At 35.2% G+C, this 12,878-nt stretch overlaps 1 protein-coding gene across 3 annotated transcripts in view; it reads right to left on the minus strand.

The window, feature by feature from the left end:
- Window positions 1-12,878, minus strand: part of prkcbb (protein kinase C, beta b) — a 98,605-nt gene that overhangs the window by 62,742 nt on the left and 22,985 nt on the right. For all 3 annotated transcript variants that reach the window (XM_077733906.1, XM_077733904.1, XM_077733905.1), the window contains one exon: window positions 2,489-2,571. In XM_077733906.1, the coding sequence (XP_077590032.1) occupies window positions 2,489-2,571 (83 nt within the window). The remainder of the gene's footprint in view (window positions 1-2,488; window positions 2,572-12,878) is intronic.

A 12,878-nucleotide genomic window follows, 5' to 3' on the forward strand; every position in this document is an offset into this window, starting at 1 on the left:
TATTAGATGATGATATTGATGTGCCACAATGTGACTGAATTTTCAGTTTATCCCCTCAGGGGGAACCACAGCGAAACAGGCGATCTGCCTGACAGATTTCTCACAAGTTTTATGCTTGATGCCCTTGCTGACACAAGCTGCACAAGCGGAACTCAAACCAGGGCCACCACAATGAAAACAGGGCATTAAGGACAGCCAATGGGGCAGACAACACCTACTATAAATTATTTTCATGTGAAAGACTGTTGCTCAAAGTATTAAGTATGCACATTGGGAATTTCCTAGAGTTATGATAATGGAGAATTTGAAACAATGTCAACTGCTGCATAAGACTACTTGTTTGAGCATCCTTATTCTTTGCATAGTCAGTGTTCCAAACTAGTACCTGTCTATTTAAATTAGCATCAAGCTCAAAATGAAACTAACCTAGATTACAATTGCATTGGAACTGAGGTCATAAGTCCACAAACTCATTAGGAAAATGACATGGTGGGGGTAGTAAGGCCCCGTAATTAAGAACATCCCACCACCCTCTAGAGTGGTGTAGCATTTAAAATAGAAATAGGTAGAGATGGGGAATAGGTGGAGTGGGTGAGAGCTATGCAGAGATGGAGAGTTAATATAAGCGTTATACACAGATCGGATGAACAAAGAAATAGGTGATCTATGCTTGTCTATTGGCAGTTCAATTGTAGAGTGAAACATACAAGACAATGCAAATGCCAATCAGATGTACAGAGCATTAAAAAAACAAATTGAGCCAAATAATGGAGACATTTCAGTATTTTCCCTGGAGGCGACTAAGTGTACTTGTCACACTGAAGAGTGCTTTTGAGAAAGGCAAGAAACTTAAAAGGCTCTTAGGTTCTTGAAAGAATGAAGTTGACATGATGAAAGCACGCTGAGAAGAAAGCCATAATGTGCCCATCGGATGCACAAATTAAAGAGACTGTCTGTAATTTAAGAATAAAAATCAAAGAAAAGAGGCTACCTGTCACCCCTTTCAAAGCCTAGTTTGTGATAACAGTAACACTTAACTACATATTCTATAAGACTACATAAAGGCCACAATTCTAAGACTATTATGGTTTTATTTAGTACGATACTACAACAATGAACTGCATTAAAACTTAAGAATGAATTATTATGAATGAATACTTGGACATTGCTATCTATTTTATTTACACTGTAAAGAGCAACTCAATCTTGCCATGCAATTCGGCAATGACAAAAAATGCATAGTGAGCCCATTTGATATTTCGAATTTAGTATGAATTTGACTGCTATTTTCCATTAGTGTATGGCTTTACACTAAATTATATTTCCAGTTTAGAGGGAACAGTTTATTTCTATTTTAGCGCGACTTGACCTCTGTGCACAGATCAATGTCCATCAGAAACTTTTATTATGAAAAATTCCTATTTTCTATTAGTGTATAGCCATAAACTCCTATTTTCTATTAGTGTATACCCATACACTAACTATTTTCTATTAGTGTATAGCCATAAACTCCTATTTTCTATTAGTGTATACCCATACACTAATAGAAAATATAAGTTTATGGCTATACACTAATAGAAAATAGGAGTTTATGGCTATACACTAATAGAAAATAGGAGTTTTTCATAACAAAAGTTTCTGATGGACATTGATCTTTGCACAGAGGTCAAGTCGCGCTAAAACAGAAATAAACTGTTCCCTCTAAACTGGAAATATATATGATGTCATTAGTACTGTGATAAGGAACAACATAGGCCATTTTGTATTATGATATTCATTCATCTTCCATACGGCAAATCCTCGAAAGGGGAGCCAAACCCACCTGGCTTCAGGCAACAGGCAGACTGCACCCTAGACTGGTCGCCAGTCAGCCGTGGGACACACACAGACAAACGACCAATCATACTGGCACAAATGGGAATCGAGCTCGCTCCTGCACACCACAAGGCGGCTCCACACCTATACTATACATTGTTATATTGCTCTCAAGACATGGAAGGTCAGGACAACTTAGTAGCAGCAAGGAATTAGAATTGCATCACAGAAACGAGTTCCTCTGTACAATTTAAGTCCGCGAATGGATTTCAAATTGTGTTTTAGTCTATTCTGTGAATGGAACTCATTGGCTGCCATTAACAGCACAAACCAGGTAATCCATTTGGAATAGGAGGGCAAACGTCCATTCAATCCCACCTTCCCAGTTCACGTATTGAATATATACTAGTGATATATTAATTTAAACTCACAGTAGAAGGTTGGATGGATGGATGCAAAACGATTGGACTTCTTTCATCAGCAATGACATTGAAATAATTAAGGTACATGGACTGATCAAAGCTGAACATGCACACATATTATGATGGACAAAATGCATGGAAGAATGTGCTTTTCAGGATATATATATACTCTATGTGCAAGTGAATCGAAGCAGACATTTTATAGTATGTGTGCAAATTCACATTAAGACAAATTTGTAATTCATACTCACATCTGAAGCTGGACCTTTATCAGCTCCTGGGCAGGAGAAAGTGACAAACTCATGGCAACGTTTGTGCACCACAAAACAGCACACTGTGTGGAGAGAAAAAGGGGAGAACATTATTTTAACTGCACACACTAACTAACCCAGGAGTGAGTGCAATTGGTGGGGAAAGGCTTCATCAAATCTGTCATTATTTTTTTTGAACTGATATTCATTTAAGCGCCTCAAATGAATACATTTCAATTTTGAATATTTCCAAAATTCAAATAATGCATGCAATACAAAACAATTGAAAATAGCATTTCATAATCCAGGCTTGTTAGGTTTGCTTGGTTTTGTTATGCTTTTCCCCCTGGTGTCCTGTCCCAGTGATTGCCCATTGTGTTCACCTGTCATGTCTCCGCCCCTGGTGTATCCCCTGCTTGCTCTTTGTGTATTTCCCAGGTGCTCCTAATTGTCTCATCATCCAATGTCAGTCTATTTAAACCCCCGTAATTGTTTTATCATTGTCAGGTTGTCTGATTTACCCTGCCATGTTTTCTTGTTCCATGTTCTGAGTGCCTCATTCCTTGCTTCTTCCCTGTGTTTCTCTACGTCAAGTTTGATTTGTTATTTGACTTCAAGTCTTTGTTATTTTCTAAAGATCCTGCCCAAATTATTAAAGTTTTGTTTGAGTACATATTCCCATCATCCTTGCCTGCTTCCCTGCAATTGGGTCCTTTGTGCACGAGGGGAGAGACACCCTGAATTGGTGACCAGCCAATCACAGGGGACAAGGAGACAAACAACCATTCACACTCACACTCATACCTAGGGGCAATTTAGAGTGTCCAATCAGCCTACCATGCATGTCTTTGGAATTTGGGAGGAAACTAAAGTACCCTGAAAAAACCCACGCAGGTGCACAAACCTGGATCCGAACCCAAGGCCCCCACTGTGAGGCCAACACACAAACCACTCATCCACCGGGTTGCCACGTTATATTATGTTATCCCTAAAAAAATTAGAATGTATTATATTGGGGCATATTGACATAATGACACAGGAGTTTTTATTTGTGTAGCTCTAGTTATTTCACAAATCCACTCTTTATGATATCAATTATACTCATCTTTTGAACTGCTTGTTCTCACGAGGGTTGTGGGGGTGCTGGAACCTTTCTTAGTGACAGAAGGGCAGATGGTGGGGTACACGAACAGGTGGCCAATTTATTACACACTATTAAATGCAATTCTCTAAAATGATTAGACCCGTTTGAATTCAAAGCAGCATAAATAACACATAAATAAAGTTTTATAAATAACAGGCCCCCACCTGAGCAACAGTACTCGAATGCTGTCAGATTACTTATGACTTTTGGGGTATGAAATGTCTATAAATAAAATCCAGTACAGGGCGTGCAACAACAGAGGGTCATGTGTTGTGACAATTCCCCTTTTTCTAGCACATTATTTTCACACTGGCACCACCTAACACAACCTGTTATTTAAAAAAAATGCTAATGAGTTCTGACAAATACTATAGTTAGTAATGCTGGCGGCCACATACAAAAAGGTGGCAGGCCACAAAATTGCCAGGGGGGGATTCTTTGGACACTCCTGGTTTATACAAAGTCAAGCAATAGTTTTAACAAGCACAACAATGACATTCACGTATCACAAAGCTTGTAAAATGCTATGCACTTTAATTATAAAATAGCTTGTCGGTAGAGGGTTCTGTCTTATTACCACCTACGCGCTCTTATTGTCAATCCACAATTCTAGCAATATTGCTGCAGTAGTGCGTCTTACAAATGGATTCAATACAATAGAACATGTACTGCAACAGTGCAACTCCACTTAAGGCGACAATAGGTGATAAAATTACCTTACTTGATGTTTGCTATCAGAAGAATTAAGCATATTAGCAAAGATCACTGTTTGTTTCAGCATTTTTTTATTGATAGTAAATAATATGGTGTTCATTTTTAGTTACAAACAATATTTTCTTTTCATATATGTTAATGGAATGATAGTGGCCACTAGTGCAGAAACACATAAAAGCCTCTGTGTAGCAGCTACCCTGCTTGCTTGCTATTCCCATCAAAGTGATCAATGTCAGATCTACTGGCAGGCTTGACGAGGCGAGATGGCTAAAAATAGGCTCATACTCGGAGGTCGCTAATAGTGGGACATTTGCCTTTTGGGCTGTATTTGTTGTATTTTTCAGAGTAGTTATATTCATTGATTCATTCATTCATTTTCTGAATCGCTTTATTCTTACAAGGGTCGTGGGGTGCTCGGACGTTTGGTCGCCACTCTTTTAGTCGCCGGTCTTTTGGTCCCCGGTCTTTTGGTCGCCGGTCAAATGGTCACAGAGAGTTTGCTGTTGAAGCCACCTCTCAAAATTATATTCATGAGAGTTTAATATCTAAGAGAAAGAGTTTAATATCTAAGTACTGTTTAATATCTATCTAAGTACATTTGACTGGCGACCAAAAGACTTGCGACCAAAAGACCAGCGACCAAAAGACCAGCGACCAAAAGACCAGCGACCAAAAGACCAGCGACCAAAAGACCAGCGACCAAAAGACCGACGGCCAAACGTCCGGTCACGGGGTGGTGGGGGTTGCTGGAGCCTATCCCAAGCTGATTTTCGGGCAGCCGATCGCAAGGCACAAGAAGACAGACAACCATTCACACTCACAATTATACCCAGGGGCAATTTAGATTGTCCAACCAGCCTACCACACATGTCTTAGGAAAGTGGGAGGAAACTGGAGTACCCGGAGGAAACCCACACAAGCTGGGCGCGAACATGCAAACTCCATACAGGTGGACCGACCTGATATTGAATCCAGGACCCCAGAGCTGTGAGGCCCACGTGCAAACCACTCCACTGTTCTAACTTTTATTTGTTTTGGCTTGTCAGAGTGGCTTGTGTATCAGGCTCTGTCACGTTACACTGTTTCACCAATCCAACATAACCAGACACAATTAATTACATTCTGCCAATCAAACCAAGCCAGGCAGTCACAAGATTTCACACAAATCCATTCAAGCCTGCCCAAAGAAAATCCAAATTGTCAAAGTGCATTCCATGTGAAGCATGGCAAAAAAAGCCAAGGAAACAACAATGTGTGGCTTCTAAACCAGAACAACATTTATGTTAACTCCCTGGTTCCCATTGACATATAGTCACTATTGCTATATCCACACCAATTATTATGATTTGCAATACAAGGCTCACGATCAGGATTATTAAACTCTATGGTGATACAACAATTATTGATTCAATTCAATTAATCTCCAAATATTAAAGTGAAAAATAAACAGTTTTTAAATGGAAGAATAAACAATAATGCATGGTTTCTGATAATCTGTCAAAAAGCTGCACCTTCTAAGACAACGAGAATGCAACACTTGTGTAAATAAATACGGTGACACTATATTATTGCAACATGCTTGCATACATTTCTTACATACTTGCCTGCCATTGACATGATAGACGCCCAATTCATTTAAACTCGGAGGACTGGCTTTGACTGCTCATGTTTAAGGTCCATTTACGGCAAATGATGTCCAATACTAATATTTTTACTGCAAGTTTTTATAAAAAAACTGAGATTTATCTGATCAAAATGAATTAAATATACGTAAATGTGAACTCTACCCATTAAGAGAACTTTTTGCCGGACGTTTTGGTTCTTCCATGTTCATACTTAAAATGCTATTGGATTTTTGTTTTTTGCTGTAGATGGTAGCCATTGAGCTAACATAGATTCTATTCTATTGGAATTAGGTGGCAACCAGTTGGTTCCTTAATAAAAAAAATGGTTTAAAACAATGATTTGATTTGATAACCTATTTACAAAGTTCCATGATATAACACTGTATCAATATAGTGTCACGCCTCTATTTTAATAGAATTAGAGAATATCGTTAAAACCAAGTATTTTCCTGATCTTGCTCCATCACACACATGCATTTACACATGTGCACCTCAATAGTACTTGAGTCCCACACAATATCCTCCTCTTTGGTCACACCACCCACTCACTGATATGATACAACACATATCAAATCGCCCACTCATCCCAGTCGTATTGCAGTTTGGGATACATAAAGCAAGAGTAGCAGGCGGCACAGAGGTAAGGAGGGAAATGAATAAAAATGTGTGCTCGTACTGCTTCAAGACAATTGTTCTTTTCAAGATCCACTTGTGCCAAATCATTTACCAAAACATGGCGTATTACAAAATAGAACTGCACCTAATGCAGTCAAATGACCCTTGGGCCACAAATAAAAAAAAAAAACTACCATATTTAGTCACATCTAAGAGTCCCGCGCATAATTTGCATGCTTGTGTTTTCATTTTAATACATTGATAAAAAAAATTCTCATTTTTCTCTCACTTTTGTGTTTCTCACATCTTTTATACACTTATTTGTTCTAATGAGGCGGTATAATTTGGATCAGAATGTAACTGTTTGATTGGTTGGACATATTGAACGAAATCTTTGGAAAACTTACCGTATTTTCACGACTATAAGGCGCACTTAAAAGTCTTAAATTTTCTCCAAAATAGACAGTGTGCTTTATAATACAGTGCGCCTTATAGTCGTGAAAATACAGTACCTCAAATCTCACAATTGTAATTGTAGCTCTGCAGAAAAAAAATTGTTTGCATTGTTTGTCATTTTTCATTGTGTATTATTTTCTTTTTTCCAAGCCTTTTATCATTTCTTTTGTTCTATCATCTAACATAATCGGACATCAAACTCTACTGTATTCTAGGATTCTTTCATAAGTCCCTTTATGAAATGTTGGCAGAACACCAATGTTGCACAGCATTTTCCGCTAATGAGCTGCCAGATTGTGGGTGTGTGGGTGCGTGTGTGTGATGCAATGACATGGAGCACAGTGATGGCCCAGATTTAGATGTCATGTCAATGCAAAACACATCAGCTCATGTAACTACACTATAGATTGTACAGTAGCACCTTTACAACCACAAATATTTGAATGTTTTATTTAAGGCTAACAGGAAAAATAGCAATAACATGAACTGCACAAATGAAAGTCAAGAAACTATAAAATGTCTATCTACTACAAGCAACCAGTAACTGGAGGTTCTGATGTTGGAAATGAGTTTTATTTTTAAAACCAAAACATTCATAATTAAGAAGCACTCTTCACTTGAGCTTTCCTCACCTACTTATTGACTCTATGCACCAATATGGTGACAACTGTGTGTTGGTGCAAGTACTTCTGGCCTAAAAAAAACACCCGTCTTTCGACAGCAAGTGCCATTTTTGAAACATTTGATTTTTAAGCATTAAAAATAAACTGTGTTTATTTCAGGTCGCAGGGACATGGTCACTCAATGATGTTTCGGTTCATTACATTACAACAAAGTGAGTTTGCACGAATACTCTGTTGACATCACAGTAGCACATGGCAGTCAGCATTATTGAACAGATTTTATCGTCACAGTAAACAAAAATAAAACGTATATATATATATATATATATATATATATATATATATATATATATATATATATATATATATATATATATATATATATATATATATATATATATATATATATATATATATATATATATATATATATATATATATATATATATATATATATATATATATATATATATATATATATATATATATAAATATATATATATATATATATATATATATATATATATATATATATATATATATATATATATATATATATATATATATATATATATATATATATATATATATATATAAATATATATAAATATATATATATATATATATATATATATATATATATATATATATATATATATATATATATATATATATATATATATATATATATATATATATATATATATATATATATATAAATATATATAAATATATATATATATATATATATATATATATATATATATATATATATATATATATATATATATATATATATATATATATATATATATATATATATATATATATATATATATATATATATATATATATATATATATATATATATATATATATATATATATATATATATATATATATATATATATATATATATATATATATATATATATATATATATATATATATATATATATATATATATATATATATATATATATATATATATATATATATATATATATATATATATATATATATATATATATATATTTATATTTGTTCCACTGCTGTGTTCTTTGCCCCTAAATTAAGGGATTCGGTTCAGGAACAACATTATTGTTTTATGTGCTGTTAACATGGTTGGTTCAGCATAATGACCAACCCTTGAGTACTAGTAGAAGCCCAAACAGCTTCAAAATGCAACCCAAGAAAAAAAAGGTTATGGAACAACCTGATACTTAGAACTTCTGGCTTTCAGCCGGACAAAACAGTCTCCACCAGATCTTATTCGTGGCCACAGGCTAGCAGTGCTGGCAGCGTTTTAAGAAAGTGAGTAAAGATATGAGACAGACTGCTGCTCTTATTTGTACTCTTCTGACTGTCTCGCAGAAGAAAAGCACCCTGGTGTGAAAGGTGGGAGGAGAGCGATAGAAAAATACTGTTGTCTTGTTACCAAAATTCTCAATATGATTTTGATACTCAAAGCATACACCATACCATTTTTGATATTATATAACAACAACAACAATTTAATGTTATCTAAGGGCAGCCCAATGGAAGAGTGGTTAGCTTCAATCCCAGGTTTGGACTTTCCTGTGTGGAGTTTGCATGTTCTCCCAGGGCTTACGTAGGTTTTCTTTGGGTTTCCTCCAACATAACAAAAACATGCATGGTAGGCTGGTTGAACACTCTAAATTGCCCCTACGCATGACGCCCAACTGACTCTGGGCCAGAGGACACAAGTAGATGGATAATCATGCACACTGTCACTCTTACCTAGGGGCAATTTAGAGTTTCCAATCAGACTACCATGCATGTGTTTGGAATGTGGGAGGAAACCAGAGTACCCAGAGGAAACCCGCACAGGCCTGGGGAGAACATGAAAACTCCACACATGTGGATGTGACCTGGATTTGAACCCAGGACCCCAGGCCCACGCGCAAATCACTCGCCCCAACAGGCCACCCTGTTGGCCTTAGTTCCTTTTCAATTTGGTGAAGTTTACTGATTAGACATACAAAGGCAAAAAAAACCCACACAATTTAACAACTTAAAATTATGTCACGTTTGGTTTAATATTGATCCAATGACGTTTGCCTTTGACAACTTTCCAAAATGTTCCTTAAGTGCTTCAAGTGTGTATATAGCCAGACCCGTAAAAACTTTGATAACAGGACACCACTGCGTTTCACTCATACAGAGAATAACCTTCTTGGGTAAAAATAATGACCAAAAAACAAAATCTCCATTTAAGAATACAAGAAAAATGTCAAGAAATGTGTTAGAATTCTGTGACAAAGGCACAAAAATCTGGAATTCACCACCGCTCGGAGCGACACTGCCATTGTCTCAGAAAAAGTTGCCAGAAAGGTTTTGGTAGGACGGTCCACTGCCACTGCTCTAACTAACATGTGGTCCGACATCAGGACCAATGTTGGGCGAGAAACTATCGCAACAATTTCCAAAAAAAGTACAGAAGGCTACAAGAGGATGTTGGAATTTTTCAGATTGCACACTTTGTAAATTGAAATTTCTTCCATATATTCTGGGATGAAATGTTCATGTTGAGACCTTTTGTAAACTTAATATTTCGTACGTAGAGACATTCGTAAATAGAGGTACCACTCGATACATCATATCAGGATGAAAGGGTTCAGTATCAATAATTTGATACTTTTGCACTGTTTTGAAAACTGTAGTCAATAGTCCAAACAAAATACACAATTCTCCCTGGGTCTGAGTGTTGTGTGTGTATGGACTTATATAAGGGGGCTGAACAGCCTACGCCAAAGTATAAATACCCACAATGCTTGTGAAGACGGGAGAAGGGTCAGAGTGAGTCAGCACACCCCTATTATTCCTCCTCTTTACCACCCTCTCTTTAAGCCAACAATCTACCTCTTCATCCCTACTTTTTGACACTATAACGCCCCTCTTTAATGTTATTAAAGCTTTTTCATGGGAAAATCAAAGAGGGTTCCACTTCGTAGCCTAACTGTAACCCCAGGTCGGTAGTGTTCATAGGTAATGCATGCAAAGAAAATCAATTGCAAACACACATTTGTCTGCAAGTATTCCGTCTCGCTTCGATGGAAGTATTTTTAAGACTGCGGATAGCACAATATTTTTTTTCATATTGTGCTGCAATGTGGCCTTGCTGAAGTTGTTAACTTTGTTTACCCATTGTAACCCACGCTATGCTACAGGCTTAATATTTTAAGTAGTGTTGCATCATATCACTCAGAAACAGAACAAAAATGATGGGATTTGCATATATATATATATATATATATATATATATATATATATATATATATATATATATATATATATATATATATATATATATATATATATATATATATATATATATATATATATATATATATATATATATATATATATATATATATATATATATATATATATATATATATATATATATATATATATATATATATATATATATATATATATATATATATATATACATATACACATATATATACATATATACATATATATACATATACACATATACACACACACACACATATATATATATATATATATATATATATATATATATATATATATATATATATATATATATATATATATATATATATATATATATATATATATATATATATATATATATATATATATATATATATATATATATATATATATATATATATATATATAGAGAGAGAGAGAGAGAGAGAGAGAGAGAGAGAAGAGAGAGAAGAGAGAGAGAGAAGAGAGAGAGAGAGAGAAGAGAGAGAGAGAAGAGAGAGAGAGAGAGAGAGAGAGAGAGAGAGAGAGAGAGAGAGAGAGAGAGAGAGAGAGAGAGAGAGAGAGAGAGAGAGAGATTTCATCAAGATCTATTTTCTACCATGGTTGCCCTACACACGATTGCCACCAGCTACTGTGTGCTATAAAAACATGATGATTGACATACAATCGTACTTCTGTTGTGAGAAGATGTCCAATTCAATTGAATTGGGAGGATGGCAGCGAACGAATGAACTTCCAAAAGATTGGAGGTCCAGTGCACTAACCAAGAATAAGCCATGATGGAAATTACTTGTCATTCAAGTACCAAAGAATATTAAGTGCAAAAGAGCAAAAGAATTTGTATATCTTTTCCCCAAAAATCTGATTCGGTATTGGACAACATTGGCAAGCCTCACACTGCAAGATATCCGAATCGGGAGACCAACATTTTTATTACTGCAACACTAAATCAAACAGCAATAATTTAACAAATACTTCCATTGGGTGATATTACAAAATTTGAATATGATCACTGTAACTTTTTAATTTATGAATGCAAATGCAACATGCAATATGCTACTTAACAAGGCATAGCAATGTTTTTCATGAAGGAGACATGCATAGTCTGTTTTTTTTTTTTGTGGTCCATTTCAGTTTTAGCTCAGTCCAAGATGTAGAAGAATGTTGGCACAAGATGTTTTTACGTGGCTGAGCCAACACCTCCACTCTCATTCATTCCCTCCTTCCATCTCCATCTCATTCAGGAACTTTCATTGACTGTGTCCTAGCTCCTTCAGTCTTATTGTCTAGCCACTATACTATGTATAGCTCATTTTTACGGATGCTTTAGTAGAATAACATTTGTTCCCTTAAATATCTAATTATACATGTATTTGTTACATTATTCACTTCACATGTATACATCTGTTGTTTATAATGTTCAACTGCTCATAAGGAAAGAACAAAAAGAGTGGATTTTTTTTCTTTCTTATGATAAACTATGGGAAAATTATACTTTTTTACATGTATATTTATATGTATGTAAAAACTTTTTAAAAAACTGCCTGTTAGATGGACGAGGCAAACTACACATGCTTTTTGAAAACTACCCTTTTTTTGTAAACCAAACCATTCTGATACAAAAATGATTCGTTACAAAGATTTGTTATTATTAATCCTCCTTATTTAGAAAAATAGATAATTTGTATTTTTATTACACCCCCAAACTCACCCATAACTACGCATATGCACAAACTTAACATGAGAGCTACTGCATCCGCTTAGGTACTCTTTTATCCTGTTTGTGTGAGTGTGGAGAGCTCTTAGTTCGCTCTCACACCCATAGTCCTCCTACACCCACAGTGAGACCTGAAGAGCCAACCACTGATCATTTTTTCCCCCAAATACACACATCTGTACATGCACCCACACTCTTTATACTGCTTATT

The sequence above is a fragment of the Stigmatopora nigra genome, chromosome 15 (genome assembly GCF_051989575.1).
Source record: "Stigmatopora nigra isolate UIUO_SnigA chromosome 15, RoL_Snig_1.1, whole genome shotgun sequence".
Classification (NCBI taxonomy): domain Eukaryota; kingdom Metazoa; phylum Chordata; class Actinopteri; order Syngnathiformes; family Syngnathidae; genus Stigmatopora; species Stigmatopora nigra.